We start from the raw sequence: 22,681 nt of genomic DNA, 5'->3' as shown, positions 1-22,681 counted from the left end.
TCCCAACTGCTTTACTCAAAGGTCTGAGCAACGCTGAATGTGATGACTCTCATTGTGATGATTTGGAGGTGCTGGTGTGGGACTAGGGTGAACAAAGTTAAAAATCACAACACCAGGTTATAGTCCAACAGGTTTATTTGGAAGTCCAAGCTTTCAGAGTGTTGCTTCTTCATCAGGTGATTTTGAGTATAAGATCGTAAGAATCTATAGCAAAGTTTACAGTATGATGTAACTGAAATTATATATTGAAAAAGACGGACTGTTTGTTAAGTCTCATCTTTTAGAATGGTTATGCTGGTTTCAGTTCTGTAACTGCTTTTAGAAGTTGGCATCTTTGGAACAGATGCAAATGGAGATGAAGAAACTGAGACAATGGGAAGGAGTCTACAGGAAGCAAGGTGAGTGGACGTATAGTCAAGAAAACTGTAACAATCAGTGGGTTTATAGTAAATGTTGGTGGCCAACCTATCCCCCAAAATGGGCAAAGCTATCAAAGAAGGGAGGAGTCAGAGATAGACCAGGTGAAGGAGAGCACACGGTGGAAATCGAAATCTATACTTTTTCTAATTTCAAATGGAAGAGGGAAGGAGCACTAAATGTCACTGACGTGCTGTAGAGAGTTGGAGATGGGGGGCTGAAATAGGACTGGAATAAGGAATGTCCCAAGAAGGTAGCCATATCTTGGATCTGAAGAGGGAGAAAGGAGTTAAAAAGGAGAATCGAAGCGCTCTCAGTATTTCTTTTATGAGTGGAAACAACTTTTTTCTATCTACTTTGTCCAGTCAACTCTGTGACACCACAAGAGGATTCATCCAGAAAAGAAACACCGATCAACAGTAACATTTCAACTTCAACTCTTTCCCTTTCACATTTAAATGGTGGGTTGCATTTGAAAGTTTAAAAAAAACTAGAGAACATGACTGTGAAACATACCTGTAAACATAAGGCCCACGCTGCTCAAGAACTGGTTTCTCACCACGCAGAATTTCTTGAGGATTTTTAACCTCAAAGAAATACAGCGACATGTAGAATGGTACGGGAATGTCTCGCCACATGGTGTAGGCCAGGCCACTATCTGGATCAATCTGAACTTTCTAGTCACAATAAAAATGTGGAAAAAATTCAGTTCAAGTTAAAAACTCCTCAAAATTAAAATTACAGAGTTAGCAGCTTCCCAAAAGGCCTAAAATCAAAGTTGGCTTCCTGGTTATATGGCTACGTCAATATTTTGAATCAGAATCAAATTATCTTAACGCCTCACTTTAGCATTTACCCGACATAGAAGCTAGCCTTCACCATGTGAAACCACTGTTTTCATATCCTTTTTGACACCTTCCTTCACATACTTGTTCAATCCAACTGTGAATGCAATCACAGCTGGTTTTGTTCAATTGAAATTCTTTCACAGAATAAGCATAGTAGGCTGAACCAGATTTTATTGCCCCATGTCTAAATACCCTCATGAAGAGGCAGTAAGCCACCTTCTTGAAGTCCTAATTACACCCACAGTACACAGAAAGGCCTTCTGGGATCATGAGCCAGTAATGGAGCTGGTGGTGGTCACACTTACCCAGGCTAGTAGAGAATAGCTGGATTAGTGGTGCTGGAAGAGCACAGCAGTTCAGGCAGCATCCGAGGAGCAGTAAAATGAAGGGCTTTTGCCCGAAACATCGATTTTACTGTTCCTTGGATGCTGTCTGAACTGCTGTGCTCTTCTAGCACCACTAATCCAGAATTTGGTTTCTAGCATCTGCAGTCATGGTTTTTACCCCGTAGAGAATAGCCTCCAACCTGAAGCCAGTGTACTTACGTGGATGATTCAGCACAGTTCTTGGTCAATGGTATTCCCAGGATGTAGATACTGAGGGATACAGTGATGGTAATGGCACTGAATGTCAAGGAACAGTGGTTAAATTCTCTTTTGTCGAAGACAGTCCTTGTCTGGAATTTCATTACACCTCACTGAGGTAACATGCTGGAAACTGAACCCTGCTATTCCCAGAGTAATCACAAAAGATAAATTTGAAGACTATGCAATTTTCTAGTCAAAAGACACGTTGGCAGAAAATATGGATTAGGTTTCTGCATCCAACAAGAATGACAAATTATTTTAGATAAATAATTCTACCTACAGGTTAACAATAGACACGGTTGACATATTCCTACTGGCTAAAGCCTGTCATAAACCATTCCCCATTTACACACGCACTTGAAAACATAGGGGTTATGGATGGGCAGAAAGACTAAAGGTGGCAGTTCAGCGATTCCTATTTACAGGAATCCTGTTCCTGACATAGTTCTGATTCTTGAACTGTTCAGAACAGTTTCACAGTTGCCCCTCTCTGGATGATTTCACTAGTTTGCAAGAGGCACAGAGCAGCTGGTTCACTTATAAAAGGTCTCTGGCTTTTCAATTAAAAGTCACAGCTTTCAGCTACTGAAGGGAAAAAATGGTTCTCTTTAAGTATAAGGCAACCCTATACTACAGAGAGAGTTACTAAACTAGTAATAATCTGAAGATTTTTCTGTATCTTGTACAAAGCCCTAAGCTATTTACTGGAAATGCTATAAATCTAATATGTCGGATGGATCAAAGGGCCGACAAGAGGGGAGGTCACACTGGATCTGGTGCTTGGTAATAAACCAGGCCTGGTGTTTGATTTAGTGGTAGGTGAGCACTTTGGAGAGAGTGACCATAATTCAGTTACGTTTAGTTTAGCGATGGAAAGGGATAAGTACATGTCACTGGTCAAGAGTTATCGATGGGGGAAGGGCAATTATAATGTGATTAGGCAAGAATTAGGATGCATAAAATGGGATAGCAAAATGCAGGGGATGCAGACAATGGAAATGTGGAGCTGGTTTAAGGAACAGATATTGCATGCCCTTGATAGGTATGTCCCTGTCAGGCAGGGAGGAAGTGATAAAGGTAAGGGAACTGCGGTTTACTACAGAAGTTGCATCTCTTGTTAAACAGAAGGCGGCGGCTTGTGTGTTGATGAGGCAAAATGGTTCAGATGAGGTGATGGAGAGTTACGGATCAGCTAGGAAGGATTTAAAGAGAGTTAAGAAGAGCAAAGAGGACATGAGCATTCTTTAGCAAATAGAATAAAGGAGAACCCTAAATCTTTCTATAGGTAGGTTAGGAATAAAAGAATGACTAGGGTCGGAATAGGGCCAGTCAAAGACAGAAGTGTGAAGTTGACTGTGGACCATGTAGAGATCAGAGAGGTGCTAAATGAACATTTCTCATCAGTTTCCACTCAGGAAAAGGAGAGTATTGTAGAGAAGAAGAATGAGGTACGAGATATTAGACTAGAAAGGATCGAGGTTTGTTACAAACAGGTGTTATCAATTCTAAAAGGAGTGAAAGTAGACAAGTCTCCAGGACTGAACGGGATTTATCCAAGAATTCTCTGGGAAGCTAGGGAGGAGATAGAGCATTTGGCTTTGATATTTGAGTCGTCATTGTCTACAAGTTTAGTACCAGAGGACTGCAAATGTTGTACCCTTTTTCAAGAAGGGCAGTAGAGATGACCCAGGTAATTATAGACCTGTGAGCCTTACTTCTGTTGTAGGAAAGGCTTTGGAAAGGATTGAGAGACAAGATTTATAATCATCTAGCAAGCAACAATTTGATTTCAGATAGTCAACATGGTTTCGTCAATGGCCGGTCATGCCTCACAAACCTCAGTTTTCTGAGAAGGTGATCAAGTATGTAGATAAGGGTAGGGCAGTTGACGTGGTATACATGGACTTCAGTCAAGCCTTTGATAACTTTCCACATGGTAGGCTGTTGGAGAAAATACAGGGGCATGGGATTGAGGGTGATTTAGCAGTTTGGATTGGAAACAGGATTTCTGAAATAAGGCAGCGAATGGTGGTTGATGGAAAATATTCAATCTGGAGTCCGGTTACTAGTGGTGCCATTAGGATCTGTTTTGGGACTGCTACAGTTTGTCATTTTCATAAATGACTTGGACGCAGGCATAGGTGGATGGATTAGTAAATTTGCAGACGACACTAAAGTCGGTGGAGTAGCGGACAGTTTGGAAGAAAGTTACAGGTTGCAGGGGGACTTGGATAAACTGCAGGATTGAGCTGAGGGGTGGCAAATGCAGTTCAATGCAGCTAAATGTGAGGTGATGCACTTTGGGAAGAATAACAGGAAGGCAGAGTACTGGGTCAATGGAAAGATTCTCGGTAGTGTGGATGTACAGAGGGATCGTGGAGTCCATGTACATAGATCCCTGAAAATTGCCACCCAGGTGGCTAGTGTTGTTAAGAAGGCACACGGTGTGTTGGGTTTCATTCGTAGAGATTTTGAGTTCCGGAGCCGCAATAGCATGCTGCAACTATACAAAACGCTGGTGCGGCCACCCTTGGAATATTGTGTACAGTTCTGGTCGCCATATTCCGGGAAGGATGTGGAAGCATTGGAAAAGGTGCAGAGGAGATCTACAAGGATATTGCCTGGTCTGAAGGGAATGTCTTATGAGGAAAGGCTGAGAGACTTGGGTCTGTTTTCATTGGAAAGAAGGCAGCTAAGAGGGGAATTGATAGAGACATACAAGATGATCAGAGGATTAGATAGGGTAGAGAGTGAAAGTCTTTTTCCGAGGATGATGATGTCAGCTTGCATGAGGGGACATAGCTACAAATTGAGGGGTGATAGATTTAAGATGGACATCAGAGGCGGGTTTTTTTTACGCAGAGTGCGGAAAGGACAGAGTTGTTCACAGGTCGGTGCAATATCGAGGTCCGAAGGGCCTGTTCTGCGCTCTATTGTTCTATTCAACTACTTAAGAACCAATCACATAACTGTTGGTAAGTAGAAGACCTTTGTCATTGATCTCTGAAGCAATCAGCCACCACTCAGCTTCTTGTACGAACCAAAGCTCCACCAGTAGTCAACCTCTTGTCTCCAGTTCAACTGCAAGCTCACTTCAGCCACTGTTCAGACAAGCAATGGTGCTTATGATGGGCATCAGGTTACTGGCTTTCAAAACATGCAACAATCCTTGATTTTTTAAAGAATGTTATTTTCTCATTCCTATCCACCATTAAAAATACGTGAATTTTTTTTAATAACGTGGTCTTTACATTTATGGGGCATGAAAATTAGTTGTCACTTTCAGCTAAACCTGGCCTTTGTCCAGATCTTCCGATCTGGAATGGTGTGGCCATTTCAAAGACATGGGTCAAGCAAGGACAGGAATAATTGTTGCAGGTTCCGTGGTTTAGATGTTTCAGTAAAACAGAAAATATTTGGGGGGGGCGCGGGGAGAGAAAGAGGTGTGGCATTGTTAGTCAAGGACAGTATTACAATGGCAGAAAGGATGCTGAAGGACTCATCTACTGAGGCTGTATGGACTGAGGTTAGAAACAGGAAAGGAGAGGTCACCTTGTTGGGAGTTTTATTCAGGGCTCCAAACACTTCCAAATTCAGAAGAAAAGGTAGCAAAGATGATTCTGGATTGGAGCGAGTGTAACAAGGTAATTGTTATGGGAGACTTCAACTTGCCAAACATTGGCTGGGAATACTATAGTTTGACTACTTTAGATTGGACAAAACCTGACCCATGTATCCTGGAGGGTTTCTTGACAAAGTAAATAGACAGGCCAACAAGGGACAAGGCCAGATTGGATTTGGTACTGGGTAATGAACGTGGCCAGGTGTTAGATTTGGAGGAGGTAAGCACTTTGCTCTTAGGTGATCACAATTTGGTTATGTTTACTTTAGCAATGGAAAGGGATAGGTACATACACCACAGGGCAAAAGTTATAGCTGGGGGAAAGACGATTATGATGCCATTAGGTAAGATCTAGGATGCATAGGATGGGGAAGGAAACTGCAGGGGATGGGCACAATTGAAATGTGGAGTTTATTCAAGGAAGAGCTACTGCTTGTCCTTAAGTATTACCTGACAGGCAGGGAGGAATTTGTCAAGCAAGGGAGTCATGGTTCACTGAAGAGGTTGAAGCTCTTGTCAAGAGGAAAAAGGCTTGTGTTAGGATGAGACATGAAGGCTCAGGTTAGGGTACTTGAGAGTTACAATTTAGCCAGGAAAGATCAAAGAGAGAGCCAAGACAGGACATGAGAAGTCATTGGCAAATAGGACCAAGGAAAATCCTAAGGCTTTCGATCAATATATCAGGAGTAAAAAGAATGACTAGACTAAGATAAGGGCCAATCAAGGATAGTAGTGGGAAGTTATGCAGAGAGTTTCAGGAGATAGGGGAAGTGCTAAATGAATCTTTTTCGTCACCATGCACGCTGGAAAAAGACAATGTTGTTGAGGAGAATACGGAGATACAGGCTGTTAGACTAGATGGGATTGAGATTCACAAGGAGGTATTAGCAATTCTGCAAAGTGTAAAAATAGATAAGTCCCCGGTGCGGAATGGGATTTATTCTGATTCTCTGGGAAGCCAGGGAGGACATTGCAGAGCCTTTGGCTTTGATCTGTATGTCGTCATTGCCGACAGGAATAGTGCCAGAGGACTGGAGGATAGCAAATGTTATTCCCTTGTTCAAGAAGGTGAGTAGAGACAACCCTGGTAATTGTAGACCCGTCAGTCTTACTTTGGTTGTGGGTAAAGTGTTGGAAAAGGTTATAGGATTCATAATCATCTAGAGAAGAATAAGTTAATTAGGGATAGGTCACCACAGTTTTGAGAAGTGTAGGTCATGCCTCACTAACCTTATCGGGTTCTTTGAGAAGGTGACCAAATAGGTGGAGGAGGGTAAAGCAGTTGATGTGGTGTATATGGATTTCAGTAAGACATTTGAGAGGGTTCCCCATGGTAGGCGATTACACAAAATACAGATGGAATAGAGGGTGATTTAGCAGTTTGGGTCAGAAATTGGCTAGCTGAAAGAAGACAGAATGGTGGTTGATGGAAAATGTTCATCCTGGAGTTGTTAATAGCCGTGTATTGCAAGGATTTGTTTGGGGTCAGTGCTGCTGGCCATTTTTAGAAACGACCTACATGAGGGCATGGGAGAATGGGTTAGTAAACTTGCAGATGACACTAAAGTCAGTGGAGTTGTGGATAGTGCCAAAAGGATGTTGCAGGTTACAGATGCACATAGATAAGCTGCAGAGTTGGGCTGAGAGGTGGCAAATGGGTTTTAATCTGGAAAAGTTTGAAGTGATTCACTTTGGAAGGAGCAACAGGAATGCCAAGTACTAGGCTATTGGTAAGATTCTTGGTAGTGTAGAGGAGTGGAGAGATCTGTGTCCATGTACGTAGATCCCTGAAAGTTGCCACCCAGGTTGATAGGGTTGTTAAGATAGTGCACGTTTGGTTAGCTTTTATCAGGAGGAGGCTTGAGTTTCAGAGCTATGAGGTCACGCTGCAGCTGTACAAAACACTGGTGCGGCCACACGGAGTATTGCTTACAGTTCTGGTCACCGCATTATAGGAAGGATGTGGAAGCTTTGATCGTGGAAATATACTAGGATGTTGCCTGAAGGGAAGGTCTTATGAGGAAAGGCTGATGAACTGGAGACTGTTTTTTGTTAGAGAGAAGAAAGTTGAGATGTGACTTAATTGAGACATAAGGTAATCAAAAGGGTTAGACGGTGATGGCTAGCATGAGGGGAACATAGCTTCAAATTGAGGACAGATGTCAGAGGTAGTTTCTTTACTCAGTAGTAGGGGTATGGAATGCACTGCCTGCAATAGTAGTAGACTTGCCAACTTTAAGGGCATTTAAATGGTCATTGGATAGACATATGGATGAAAATGGAATAGCGATGGTTAGATGGGCTTCAGATTGTTGCACCGAGCTGTGAAACCATCGAGAGCTGAATGGCCTGTACTCTGCTGTAATGTTCTAGTGTTCAACCTTCCATACCCAGCAACATTCTGGTAAGTCTCTTCTGAACCCTCTCCACATTAATAGTATTCTTCCTATAAACAGAGCAACCAAAACTGGACACAGTAATCCAGAAAAGGCCTCACCAATGTCCTGTATAACCTCAACATAACACCCCAAATCATACTCAAAAGATTGAGCAAAGACAAGCATGCCAAACACCTTTTTAAACAACTCTGTCTATATGTGATCCTAGCTTCAAAATTACATACCTGAACCCTTAGGTCCCTCTGTTCTCCAACATTATCCAAGGCCCTGTCATTAATTGTAAACATCCTGCCTATTTGTTGTACCAAAATGCAAAAACTTGCAATAATCCAAGTTGAACTCCATCTGCAATTTTTCAGCCCATTGACCCATTTGGTCAAGATCTCTTTGTAATTTCACCATTAATAGTGATAAAGATTGGGCAATTCTATGGCAAGAAATGAGCATTAGATTAGATAAAGTGCTCCTTTACGCATGGGAACAAATTACATTTGGGAATGTATCAGTCTCAAGAGCTAGGAAGGTGCCATGTCCAAAATTCAGATTCTTTTCACTGTCAAAGCTGTGGAAGTCAAACCCCACCTACCAATGATTTGAAGGAGCGTCGCTCCGAAAGCTAGTGTGCTTCCAATTAAACCTGTTGGACTATAACCTGTGTTGTGTGATTTTTAAACTTTGCCCACCTACCAAGAGGGACTGTACCTTCAACCAGTTCTGGTGTGGAGCTCAACAAATAATATGAGCAAAACAATGCAAAGCATAGTGGGCAATGGGGCACAGACAGCCTCACACAGCACCTCACACCTTCAATGCACTATCGGAGATGTCAAGGGACCTACAAAAGTTCACTTGAGAATGTAACTTTTTTTAAAAAAGTTCTTGAATTTACATAAGAGCGAGCTGAAACCAACACAATCATCCTAAAAGATGAGAAACTTAAACAATCCAGGTCTTTTTCAACATATAATTTCAGTTGCATCACACTAAACATTGGATATAAATTGTCTTATGATCTTATACTCCACAACCACCTGATGAAGGAGCAGCACTCTGAAAGCTAGTGCTTTCAAATAAACCTGTTGGACTATAACCTGGTATTGTGATTTTTAAACTTTGCCCACCTACCAAGAGGGACTGTACCTTCAACCAGTTCTGGTGTGGAGCTCAACAAATAATATGAGCAAAACAATGCAAAGCATAGTGGGCAATGGGGCACAGACAGCCTCACACAGCACCTCACACCTTCAATGCACTATCGGAGATGTCAAGGGACCTACAAAAGTTCACTTGAGAATGTAACTTTTTTAAAAAAAGTTCTTGAATTTACATAAGAGCGAGCTGAAACCAACACAATCATCCTAAAAGATGAGAAACTTAAACAATCCAGGTCTTTTTCAACATATAATTTCAGTTGCATCACACTAAACATTGGATATAAATTGTCTTATGATCTTATACTCCACAACCACCTGATGAAGGAGCAGCACTCTGAAAGCTAGTGCTTTCAAATAAACCTGTTGGACTATAACCTGGTATTGTGATTTTTTTAAAGCTTTGTTGCTGAATCTGCACTTGTTACATCCACCTCTTACTCAAATGTGGCATACCAATGTGACACCTTGGCCTCTCAAACATTGTCCAGATTGAAAAAACAAGTGCATAAAATTGCTTTCTTTATGTTATACTGTCAGAGACAGGACAGGAAGGTTGACCCTATTTCTCGATGGCTTGGGTTCTCTCAAATAGTGAGGTGTAGATTTTCCTCAATGATTCATTGTAGGAATTGTACGAATAAGGAACAAGGTGGTCATGTGGGGTTTTATTCTCTCTCTAGTTATTCTTTTTTCTTAATATATTTAAAGAATCTATTTGGATTCACCCTAATCTTCTCAGCCAACTTATGTCTTCCGACCTGTCCTCTTGTTTTTTTGCTGTCTCTCCTTGTCCAGAGCCTTCCCACTTCGATCTGTGATTCTTCCGAAACTTCATACCAGAATCAGAATTTCCAGCTTGCAGCCACCAGCTATTTCTTCTTCACCATGGACAGATTCCTTTCTTTCTGGACCAGAAGTGCAGGAAAACCACCTTCCAATCTGTCAATACTTTAAAGTCAGAGTCAGAAGGCCAAACAGCAGAGGCCCTTCGGCTAATTGCTGATGGGAATGGTTCTTCCCAGGAAGAAGCGGAGAAGCCCAAGACCATCCTGATGGAGGTGGCATGTCCATGGTGAAGAGGAGACAGCTGGTGCCTGCAAGCCGGAAATTCTGAAGCATGACCAACTGACCTGTATAAAGGGGATGAGTTTTCTTCATTCAGGGCCTCTTGATTTCGCATGCCTGCAATATATGTGTGTGTGTGTGTGTGTGTGTGTGTGTGTGTGTGTGTGTGTGTATGTATGTGTGTGTGTGTGTGTCAAAAGAGGGGGTCACCTAGCTTGTACAAGCTTTCATAAACTTTAACCATCTGCAGAAGTTGGTGTGTGCGAATTGCATCGTGAGAGAAACCTCAGGAAAAGAATCTAACAGAAGGATCTTGGGACACCTGTCCACAGATCCGTGAAAAAGTGGCAGCACAAGTTAATAAAGCAATTTAGCAATAGATACAATGCTCATCAATTGTGATGTACATTAAAGGAAGAGAGAGGAGACCCTTTTGTGGCACAGTGGTAGTGTCCTTACCCCTGGACCAGAGTGGCCAGATTTAAAGTCCCACCCATTCAAAGTGTGGAATAACATTTTTCCAAAATCAACCTATTCAGAAGGGGTCAAAAATTTTAAAAACTTAAGATCAGGGTGGTTATGTTGGAACTTTACAGAACTGCGTAGAGTTCTGGTCTCTGCATTATTGGAAGGATGAGATTGTATTGGAGAGAATGCAAATGAAATTCAGCAACACATTACCTGGGATGGAGCAGTTTAGCTAACAAGATCGGCTTGAGTTTACTTCTTTAAGGCAGAGAAGGTTGGGGTGGAGAAGGGGCACCTGAAAGAGTTGTATAAGATTATGAAATGCATAGACAGGGCAAACAGAAAGCAGCTGTTCCCCTAAGTCAAAATCAGTCAATAACAAAAGAGCATAAATTTTAAAGCGAAAACAAGTGGTTCAGAGGCAACTTGTGAAAAAACATTTGCACCCAGATATTGGTGGGCATCTGGAATGACCTGCCTGGGAGGGTAATTAAGACAGGAAACTTCACAACCTTTAAAAAATTTGGATAAGCATTTGACATGTCATAACGTTCAAGGCTACAGGCCTAATGCAAGGAAGGGAGTTGACTGTAGGTACTAGTACGTTTTTGACAGTACAGATTCAATGGGCCAAAAGGTCTCTTTCATATACAAGACCATAAGATGTCAGAGCAGAATTAAGCCATTTGGCCCATCAACTGCAATCTGATCATGACATATCTCTTTCTCAAACCCGTTCACTTGCCTTCTCCCCATAATCCATCTCTGAAGAGTCAGATTCTTGCCCACCCCACCCCCAGGGTGGAAATGTCAAATACAGAGGGCATACATTTAAAGATGAGAGGGGGGGGAAAGAGCTTTAAAATATGAGGAAAGCCTTTTTTTCCCCCAAAATAAAAAAAGGTGATATCCAGGAGAGAGGGTAGAAGTAGATAAATATTACTATTCTAAGAGATATTAGATTTAGACAGATGCAAGAAAGAGAGGAATATAGATCATGTGCAGGCAGATGGGATTAATAGAGAATAGCATCATAGTCGGCAGACATGGTGGATTGAAGGGCCTGGCCCTGTGCTATATTCGATCTTAAATATACCGAACAATTTAGCCTCCACAGCCTTCTGTACAATGAATTCCACAGATTCACCACCCTCTGGCTGAAGGAATTCCTCCTCGCTCTACTTCTAAAGGACCGTCCCTTCACTCAAAGGCTTGCCCTCAGGTCCATGTCTCTCCTTTTTGTGGAAATTTCTCAGTATTTTGCAAGTTTCAAAAAGACACCCACTCATCTTTCTGAACTCCAACTCTCTCCAAGATCAGCATATTCTTTGATAAGGGGCCAAAAGCTACTCAATATCCCAAATGTGGTCTGACCAAAGCCTGATACTGCCTCAGTTGTGTAATGCACGGGAGCTAGCATCTTGTTCCAGGATTGCCTCGGTAGAATTTCACCGTCACCTTACTGGCGTGACAGGTATCCAGGTGGCTACTTTTGTCATGTCCATCTCTGATTCAGAGAACTCAACAACATTTGACAGAAGGTTCTGGCAGCATCTTTGGTCCATCCGAGTATTCGGGACAATCACACCTACCCATGCAAGGTCAGGACCAGCAGCACAAAGTATTGACCACACCTCTGATCTACGTGGGGCCATTTGTGATTCTTACACCAACTTTTGTCAAACTGTCTCTCTCGATTGGCAGTCTTGGGTCTGGTATTGGAGTTCCTGATGTCATTTCACCATCCACGTCCAGAAAGATTAGATTAGATTACTTAGTGTGGAAACAGGCCCTTCGGCCCAACAAGTCCATACCGACCCACTGAAGCACAACCCAACCATACCCCTACATTTCCCCCTTACCTAACACTACGGGCAATTTAGCATGGCCAATTCACCTGGCCCGCACATCTTTGGACTGTGGAGGAAACCAGAGCACCCGGAGGAAACCCACACAGACACGGGGAGAATGACTGTGTGGAGTTTGCACAGTCGCCTGAGGCGGGAATTGAACCCGGGTCTCTGGTGCTGTGAGGCAGCAGTGCTAACCACTGTGCCACCGTGCCATCCACAAACACGGAGAATGTGCAAACTCCACACAGACAGACGCCCAAGGCTGGAATCGAATCCAGAACCCTGTTGCTGTAAGGTAGCAGTGCTAACCACTGAGCCACCGTGCCGTCCAGTTGAGATCAGACTTGACCTGGTACTAAAACACTCCAGGAGACCCTCCAAGAAAAAAAAAGACCAATGTCAGTGGACTTAGGAGGAAAGAGTTGCAGTGATGGTAAGAGGGTTCAGCCAGTTGAACCTCTGATTAGGTTGTTAATCTGGTCCAGTCAGGGAGACCTGGCTGACTTAAAAAGGGTTGAGTGTCAAAGATACTAACTCTCTGGTACCTGACTCCGTATGAGGCAATACTATAGTCAAGGACTGTTAGTGTGTAAATGAAGTGACTGTGACAGGATACCAGCCTGTGAGAGGTTATTCCAAGCAGTACATCCCTGCTCTTGTATACTCGCTCTTGAGATATATACTGACATTGCATTTGCCTTCCTATTCATAAGTGAACCTGCTGGGAGAAAGAACTGCAGATGCTGGAGAGTCAGTTGAAAAAAAGAGTGGCGCTGGAAAAGCACAGGTCAGGCAACATCCGAGGAACAGAGCTGACAGTTTGGGCATGAGCCCTTCCTCAGGGATGTGCTAATGAAGAGTTTATCTCCAAAATATCGATTCTCCTCTTCTCAGATGCTATCTGACCTAGTGTGCTTTTCCAGCACCACCCTTTTCAAATTGAACCTGCATGTTAACCTTAAGACAATCCTGAACGAGGACTCCCAAGTCACTGTGCTTCAATTTCTTAAACCTTACCCTGTTTGAAAATAGTCTACGCTTCTTTTCTTGCAACTGGTAAAACTTTAGTTAGGCACACTCGGAATATTGCACACATTAATAGGTGAAGGATGCTTTCGAGAGGATACAGAAAAGGTTTACCAGGATGTTGCCTCGTATTGGGGATCTTAGCTATCCAGAAAGAAATTTGTTTTCACTGGGATGCAGGAAGATGAGGGATGATCTACAAGTTTAAAAGATTGTGAATGGCATGGATAGTGTGAAAAATGAGGCTTTTCCCTAGGGTGGAGGAGAGTTACTGGGGGACACAGACTCAAGGTGTGGTGGTGGTGGGGGAGTTGTTTAAAAGACATGTGTGAGGCTACTTTTTCCACAAAGAATAGAGTGTGCCTTGAATGGGTTGCCAGAGGTGGTGGTGGAAGCAGACACAATAGCAGCATTTAAGAAACACCTGGACAAATACATGAGTAGGAAGGGAAGGAGAGATATGGATCCTATAAGTGAAAGCTGTTTTAGTATGGAAAGGCAAAATATATTAATGCAGGCTTGAAGGGCCAAAGGGCCTGTTCCTGTGCACTATTATTCTTCATTCAATACAGACCCCTATGGAACTCCACTGATCACGAGCAGTCATTCTGACAAAGATCTCTCTATTCCCACTCGGTCTTCTGCCAGTCAGCCAACCCTCTCTCCATGCCAGTTTCTTGTGCTGAGTACAATGGGAGCATATTATTTAGCAGCTCCTGCACAGCAGGTCTTCTGGAAATCCAAATAGATCACAGCCATTGGTTCTCCTTTGTCTAAATTCTCATTACCTGCAGGAGTTCTCAGGCTCACGAGTTCATAATTCTCCGAAGGTGGAGTTATAGGTAGACAGGGCAGTGAAGGCAGCTTTTAGCGCACTGGCCTTCATCAGTCAGGGCATGGAATACAGAAGTTGGGAAGTTATGTTGCAGTTATACAGGACGTTGGCGAGACTGCTCTTGGAATATTGTGTTCAGCTTTGGTCACTGCTACAAGAAGGATCGAAAAGAGTGCAGAAGAAATTTACAAGGATGTTGCCTGGAGCCAACTGTCTGAGTTATAGGGAGAGGTTGGACAAACTAGGGCTTTCTTCTTTACAGCAGAGAAGACTGAAGTGTACAAGATCATGAGAGGTATGGATAAGGTGAATGCACTCAGTCTTTGTCCAAGGGTTAGGGAAATAAAGGGCATCAATTTAAGGTTAGAGGAGAATGAATAAGAGGGAATAGGAGGGGCAATTTGTTTTAAAAAAAAGGGTGGTATGCAAACAGAATGAGCTGCCAGTGGAAGTGGTTGAGGTGGGCACAGTAACAACATTTAAAGGGTATTTAAATAAATACATGGATAGGAAAGGATTAGAAGGACATGGGCCAAGTGCTTGGGAATGGGGTTAGCATGCATGGACATTTTGGGCAGTATGGATCAGTTTGGATCAAAGGGCCTGTCTCCGTGCTGCAGGAGCTGAAAATGTGTTGCTGGAGAAGCGCAGGTCAGGCAGCATCCAAGGAACAGGAAATTCAACGTTTCGGGCATAAGCCCTTCATCAGGAATGAGGAAAGTGTGTCCAGCAGGCTAAGATAAAAGGTAGGGAGGAGGGACTTGGGGGAGGGGTGATGGAGATGTGATAGGTGGAAGGACGTCAAGGTGAGGGTGATAGGCCAGAGTGGGGTGGGGGCGGCGAGGTCAGGAAGGCGGTGCTGAGTTCGAGGGATTCGACTGAGACAAGGTGGGGGGGGGGGAATGAGGAAACTGGAGAAATCAGAGTTCATCCCTTGTAGTTGGAGGGTTCCCAGGCGGAAGATGAGGCGCTCTTCCTCCAAGCGTTGTGTTGTTATGGTCTGGCAATGGAGGAGTCCAAGGACTCCTGTCTCCCCAATATAGGAGGAGGCCACATCGGGTGCAGCGGATGCAATAGATGATGTGTGTGGAGGTGCAGGTGAATTTGTGGCGGATATGGAAGGATCCCTTGGGGCCTTGGAGAGAAGTAAGGGAGGAGGTGTGGGCGCAAGTTTTGCATTTCTTGCGGTTGCAGAGGAAGGTGCCGGGACAGGCCGCCTACTTGCGGAACGCTTCAGGGAACACCTCTGGGACACCCGGACTAACCAACCCAACCACCCCGTGACTCAACACTAACTCCCCCTCCCACTCCATCAAGGACATGCAGGTCCTTGGACTCCTCCATCGCCAGACCATAACAACACGACGGTTGGAGGAAGAGCGCCTCATCTTCCGCCTGGGAACCCTACAACCACAAGGGACGAACTCCGATTTCTCCAGTTTCCTCATTTCCCCTCCCCCCACCTTGTCTCAGTCGAATCCCTCGAACTCAGCACCACCTTCCTAACCTGCAATCTTCTTCCTGACCTCTCCGCCCCCAACCCACTCCGGCCTATCACCCTCACCTTGACCTCCTTCCACCTATCACATCTCCATCGCCCCTCCCCAAGTCCCTCCTCCCTACCTTTTATCTTAGCCTGCTGGACACTTTCCTCATTCCTGATGAAGGGCTTATGCACGAAACATTGAATTTCCTGTTCCTTGGATGCTGCCTGACCTGCTGCGCTTTTCCAGCAACACATTTTCAGCTCTGATCTCTAGCATCTGCAGACCTCACTTTATCCTCCGTGCTGTAGGACTCCATGACTCTAATTTAACAGATTTATCAGGCATGACTTCACCTTGATGAAGCTGCGCTTCCAAGTACTCCACAATCTCATCCTTAACAGTGGACTCTAAAATCTTGCCAGTGACCAAGGTCAGGATAACCAGCCTATAATTTCCAGTTTCCTGCCTCCCTCTCTCTTTTTATACAGGGATCTTGGTATTAGGTCCTCCCTGACTCCAGTGAATCTTGAAAGATCGCCACCAATGCCTCTACAATCTCCACAGTTATCTTCTTCAGAACCTTGATGTGTAGTCCATCTAGTCTAGTTGATTTATCCATCTTCAGACCCTTCAGCTTCCCGAGCATCTTCTCTGTGGTAATGTCCACTACACTCTCCTCTGCCCAGACTCAAAATTCCAGTGTGCTTGTGTCTTCCACCATGAACAATGATGCAAAGTACCTTTTCAGTTCCTCTACCATTCCTTGGCTCTCCATTAATACTTCTCCAACCTCATTTCAAATGAAGAATGTTCAGCCTTGCCTCTTTTATTCATTCCTAAAAAATCTTGCAATCTTCTTTTGAGTTAGCTTACCCTCATATTTCATCATCTCCTCCTTTATTGTTTTAAGCTGTCCTCTCTTGCATGGGTGATTGACAGATAATTGGATCCAGACTTGACTGTCTGGTACAGAGTGATGGTCAAGTCACTGGAGTGGATCAGCATTGAAACCCTTGCTGCTTGTCATGAAACGGAGATGCTGGTGTTGGACTGGGGTGTACAGAGTTAAAAATCACACCACCAGGGTTTATTTGGAAGCACTTGCTTTCAGAACACTGCTCCTTCATCAGGTGGTTGTGACCACCTGATGAACGAACAACGCTCCAAAAGCTAGTGCTTCCAAATAAACCCTGTTGGGCTGCAACCTGGTGGTGAGAGATTTTTTTAATCTTGCCATTTGTGGCATTAACACGTGATTTCGACTTGAATGAAAGAGGATTGATCTGTAAGTTTGCAGATAACACAAAAATTGGAGAGCAGTAAAATAGTGAGGAGGGTAGCCCGAGATTACAGGAGAATTCAGATGGGCTGACCATCACCTTCCACCACCCAGCCTCCTGTCTGGTCAAGCCAGTCATAACTGAACAAACAAAGAACATTTATAGCCCAGGAACAGGGCCTTTGGCCCTCCAAGCCTGAGCTGATCCAAATCCACTACCTAAACCTGTCAGCCATCTAAGCATCCGTATCCCTCAGCTCCCCACCCACGGCATGGCGTCTCAGTGGTTAGCACTGCTGCCTCACAGCGTAAGGAACCGGAGTTCGATTCCAGCCTTGCGCAACTGTCTATGGAAGTTTGCACATTCTCCAGGTGCTCCGGTTTCCTCCCACAGTCCAAAAATGTGCAGGTCAGGTGAGTTGGCCATGCTAAATTGGCCAGTGTTAGGTCCATTTGTCAAAGGGAAATGGTTCTGGGTGAGTTACTCTTCGGAGGGTCGGTGTGGGCTTGTTTCCACACAGTCGGGAATCTATTCTAAATCTAATCTACTCATGCATCTGTCCAGACATCTTAAGATGAATCTACCGTGCCCACCTCTACTGGCAACGTGTTCCAGTCACCTACCACCCTCTGTGTAAAGTACTTGCCGCGTGTATCCCCCTTAAACTTTTCACCCCTCACCTTGAAAGCATGACATCTCGTTATTGTTTCCTTCACCCTGGGAAAAAGCTTATCTCCGTCCACTCTGTCTACACCCTTCATGATTTTGTAAACCTCAAATCAGGTCCTCCCTCAGTCTCTTTTTTGCTAATGAAAATAAACCTAACCCACTCAACCGCTCTTCATAGCTAGCACCTTCCATACCAGGCAACATCCTCGTAAACCTTCTCTGCACCCTCTCCAAAGCATCCATATCCTTTTGGTAATGTGGCGACCAGAACTGTACACAGTATTCTAAATGCGGCCGAACCAATGTCTTGTACAATTTTAACATGACTTGCCAGCTCTTATACTCAATACCCTGTCTGATGAAGGCAAGCATACTATATTTCTTCTTGACCACTATATCCACCTGTGCAGCAACCTTCAGGGTACAATGGACCTGCACTCCCAGATCTCTCTGCCCAACAACTTTTCCCAAGGCTCTTCCTTTTACAGTATAATTTGCTCTAGAATTGGACTTGCCAAAATGCATCACCTCACATTTGCCTGGATTGAACTCCATCTGCCACTTTTCCACCCAATACTCCAGTCTATCTATATTCTCCTGTATTCTTCGATCGTCCCCTATGTTTTCTGCTATTCCACCAATCTTTGTGTCACCTGCAAACTTGCTAATCATACCAACAGTGCTCTCTTCCAGATCATTCATGTATATCACAAACAGTGGCCCCAGCACAGATCCCTGTGGTCACCTTTCTCCATTTCGAGAAACTCCCTTCAATATTACTGACTCCTGTTGCACAACCAGTTCTTTCTTCACCTTGGCAGGACACCCTGCACACCATGGGACTTTATTTTCTCTATTAGTTTACCATGGGCAACCTTATCAAACACCTTACTAAAGCCCATGTATATGAAGGGCTCTGATGAAGGGCTCTGGCCCGAAACGTCGAATTTCCTGTTCCTTGGATGCTGCCTGACCTGCTGTGCTTTAACCAGCAACACATTTTCAGCTCTGACCTCCAGCATCTGCAGACCTCACTTTTTACCCATGTATATGACACCAATACATCCACACAAAAACATGCTGCCTATCACTGATAAGCCCATTCTTTTCTAAATATAAATGGATCCTATCTCTCAGTACCTGCTCCAGCAACTTTCCCACCACTGACATCAGGCTCACTGGCCTGTAGTTACCCAGAATATCCCTACTACCCTTCTTGTACAGGGGGACATGATGAGCAACCTTCCAGTCCTCCGGCACCTCACCTGTATTTAAGGATGCCACAAAGATATCGGTCAGGGCCCAGCTATTTCCTCTCCCGCCTCGCTCAGCAACCTGGGATAAATCCCATCTGGTCCTGAGGATTTGTCCACCTTAATAACCTCTCGCCTACCCAACACATCTTCCATACTAATATCAACGTGATCCAGACTAACCAAACTTCTATCCCTGATCTCAACATTCATGTTCCTCTCCTCAGTGAACACTGGATGCAAAGTAATCATTCAGGATCTCACCCATTCCCTCAGGTTCAACACACAGCCTTCCTTCATTATCCTTTAGTGGGCCAATCCTTTCCCTAGTTACCCACTTGCTGCTTATATGATAAAATGCTTTGGGATTCTACTTAATTCTGCTCATTAAAGCTATTTCATGACCCCTTTTATCCTGCTTTATTCCTCGTTCAAGACTGGCCCTACTCTTCCGATATTTCTCCAGGGCCCATTCTGTTCAATTGGAAAAAATTAATTTTGCTTCCAATTTCCACCCTGCCTTCAACTTCACCTGATTCACTTCTGTCTCCTTTCCTTTCCACCAGTTTCCAGATCTGGGAATAGGCTGGCCACCAATATCCATGACAAACCCAATGAGTCCCAGTTACCTTGTTCATCACATCTGTTATGATGATGCTGCACTCTGCAGGGGAGGGGGCATTAGAAATGTTCACCTTAACCTCAACCAGGAATTCCCCACTACCATGGTTGACAGGATCTTCAGCAGCATCCAACCAATCTCCTGCACTTCTGCCCTCATCCCTTCCCCCCCTACAACGATAAGGTCCTGCTGGTCCTCACTTACCATCCCATCAGTCTCTGCATCCAAAGGATCATAAGTTGCCATTTCCACCATCTCCAATGGGATGCCACCAGACATATTCCCCTACCCTCTCGCCAGCCTTCTGTGGGGACCGTTCCTTCCAGGAGACACTGGTCCACTCGAAACACCTCCCTACCACTTCACAGCATGTGCCTTTGCAAGTGCAGAGGTGCCTGTATACTTCCTACCTCCTCACTACCCGAGGCCCCAAACACACCTTCCAGGAGAAGCAACAATTTACGTGCACTTCACTCAATCTTAGTCGACTGTATTCGCTGCTCACACATGGTCACCTCTACACCAGGGAAACAAAGCGCAGACTGGATGACTGTTTGCAGAACACCCACACTGTGTTCACAAAAAACGACCCCAAGCTTCCAGTCGCCTGCCACTCCAGCACATTTGGGTCTGCTGCTGTTTGGACCCTGCAGCCAAGAGAGAGCTAGAAAGCAAGCAAGCCAGACAAAGAGGTGCAGAACCTCTCACATACTTATACCCCTTTACACTCATAACCCCTGCCACACCACCCCCCCCCCCCAATCCCCTCCCCTCCCCTCCACATACACATGTTTGTGGGGTGAATTTGTACTTGCAGAATTACATGTTACTTTGCGCAAAACTGCATGAATCCATGGAAGATTTTGCAAATCCGTTTTTTTTAAGGTTAGAATCAGTCTGACCATTGTGGCACAGACCGCCTCACAGGGAGGCTCACACCTTCAATACATTATCTGGGCCGACATGACACCAATTGTTAAAGTTCATTTGAGAATGTAACTTTAAAAGGTTTTGCAATCTACATATGAAAGAACTGAAACCAACATGGCCATTCTAAAAGATGAGACACTTAAACAATCCAGGTCTTTTTCAATATATAATTTCAGTTACATCACACTAACCTTTTGATATGAATTGTGTCTTACGATCTTATACTCCACAACCACCTGATGAAAGAGCAGCGCTCCTAAAGCTAGTGCTTCTAAATAAACCTGTTGGACTATAACCTGGCGTTGTTGAATTTTTAAACTTTGTCCATCCCAGTCCAACACCGGTATCTCCACATCATGGCCTCAAGACTCAACTTTGAATTCAATCACTTTAGAATTGAACACACTCTGATGTTCTTGACACATCCACACACCCCCAGCTCGGTCGCAACATGGGACAGTTTTCAGAGCCAAACCACTTTCACCCACTTCTGTTCTCCCAGTAATCAACCATTCTCTTGCCTTGGGATACAATCAGGAATACTGTACAGCACGGAAACAGACCCTTCGGTCCAACCCGTTCATGCCAGCCAGATATCCAAACCCAATCTAGTCCCACATCCCTCCAAACTTTTCCTAATCATATATTCATCCAAATGCCTCTTAAATGGCACAGTTGTACCAGCCTCCACCACTTCCTCCGGCAGCTCATTTCATACCCATACCACCCTCTGAGAAAAAGTTGCCCTGTACATCTCTTCTATATCTTTCCCATCTCACCCTAAACCTATGCCCTCTAGTTCTGGATTCCCCGACCCCAGGCAAAAGACTTTGCCTATTTACCCTATCCATGCCCCTCAAGTTTATAAGCGCCTCAGCCTCTGACTGTATTCCCGATGAATGGCTTTTGCCCGAAACGTTGATTTTCCTGCTCCTTGGATGCTGCCTGAACTGCTGTGCTTTTCCAGCAACACTCTAATCTAGACCCTGGTTTCCAGCATCTGCAGTCATTGTATCCCAAGGTAAAAACATTCAGCTAACCCTTCGTTTGTCTAAGTGTCATCATCTCTGGACCCTATTTACACCTATCTGCTTACTTTTTAAATATCACTTTTCCTTAGTTTCTGATTAGTTTTGAAAGGGTCACTAGACTCAAAATTCAAAATGTTAACTGTTTCTCTGTCCACAGATGCTGCCTGGCTGGTTGAGTTTCTCCAACAATCCCCAGCATCACTGTTCTCTGTCCCTCTGAGATAGTATCCTGCCATTCGTGAGAAACTCCCTGAACTTGGCCTTTCTTCCAAAGCACATCCCATTGCTAAAATAAGACAGTTCGAACTCGAGCATTTTAAACAAACCTGAACAGAGGAGTTCAACATTTTAACCTTCAGTAAATTATAAAGAAACAAAATCTCAACTCGTAAACACTGGCTGATGATCTTGAGCTCATGTTTCTTACTAAAGATAAAAGATTTACAGTGACCTAGAATATAAAGTGATCCAGAATCGAAGAGGGGATAGGACGACGCAAGAAAGAGGCAGAGAATCAAGGTGAGGAAGTCAAAGAGCCCAGTGGCGTTCGCAGACACTCACCGCCATCACTTTCCGCTTCATTATCGCTGGGACAGCGAACAACAAAACCACACCGAACAAAAGGAGCAAAACTCCAGGCACCGCCAGAAACCTCGGCTGGAACTTCATACCCAGATCTCTATTTAGTTTAAAGCCAAGAAACAAAATCCTTCAGTTACCACAATCTGAACTAAAACTGATAACTATGAATGCTGGAAATTTACAGTAATTTCTGTTCCTGTACCACGGAATGAGAATTAGCTTCGCTTCCGAACCTTTTATAAAGAGTCAGTACCACAACCTGACCTAGCGCCTCCTCCAACAACAATAACTCTCTCCATTTCGCAAACTCCACTTGTCCACAGGATCGCAAATGTCAACCTTAATCTCAAAGTCATCATGTGAGATCTGATCACGTGAACTGTCGAAATCACATGACCCCTAATCCAGCCACCGTTGCGATTGCTTCTCATTGATTTCATTTATCTCTGGAGTTGAAGTTGTTGTTGTGTAGTTGACCAGGGCCGTTTGAATGTCTACCTCTGAGCCAGGAGATGCACGTTCAATTCCGAAAAGGTCATGTAGCATAGAAGAG

The 22,681-nt window shown here is 44.1% G+C and overlaps 1 protein-coding gene across 6 annotated transcripts in view; it reads right to left on the bottom strand.

Moving 5' to 3' along the window:
- The window catches only part of scarb1 (scavenger receptor class B, member 1), a 114,259-nt gene extending 91,780 nt beyond the window's left edge, over positions 1-22,479 (bottom strand). For 2 of the 6 annotated variants that reach the window (XM_060843887.1, XM_060843889.1), the window contains exons 1-3: positions 22,362-22,479; positions 22,108-22,225; positions 934-1,094 (exon numbers count right to left, since the gene is read on the bottom strand). In XM_060843887.1, the coding sequence (XP_060699870.1) occupies positions 934-1,094; positions 22,108-22,215 (269 nt within the window). In that variant the 5' untranslated portion in view covers positions 22,216-22,225; positions 22,362-22,479. Of the gene's footprint in view, positions 1-933; positions 1,095-1,810; positions 1,993-10,773; positions 10,856-22,107; positions 22,226-22,330 lie in introns of those variants that run through there. The other 4 variants (XM_060843891.1, XM_060843892.1, XM_060843888.1 and 1 more) reach the window with 4 other exon arrangements.
- Positions 22,480-22,681: the final 202 nt, after the last annotated feature.

The sequence above is a fragment of the Hemiscyllium ocellatum genome, chromosome 24 (assembly GCF_020745735.1).
Source record: "Hemiscyllium ocellatum isolate sHemOce1 chromosome 24, sHemOce1.pat.X.cur, whole genome shotgun sequence".
Taxonomy (NCBI): domain Eukaryota; kingdom Metazoa; phylum Chordata; class Chondrichthyes; order Orectolobiformes; family Hemiscylliidae; genus Hemiscyllium; species Hemiscyllium ocellatum.
Note: the sequence above shows the minus strand (reverse complement) of the source record. Positions and strands in the feature narration are given on the sequence as shown.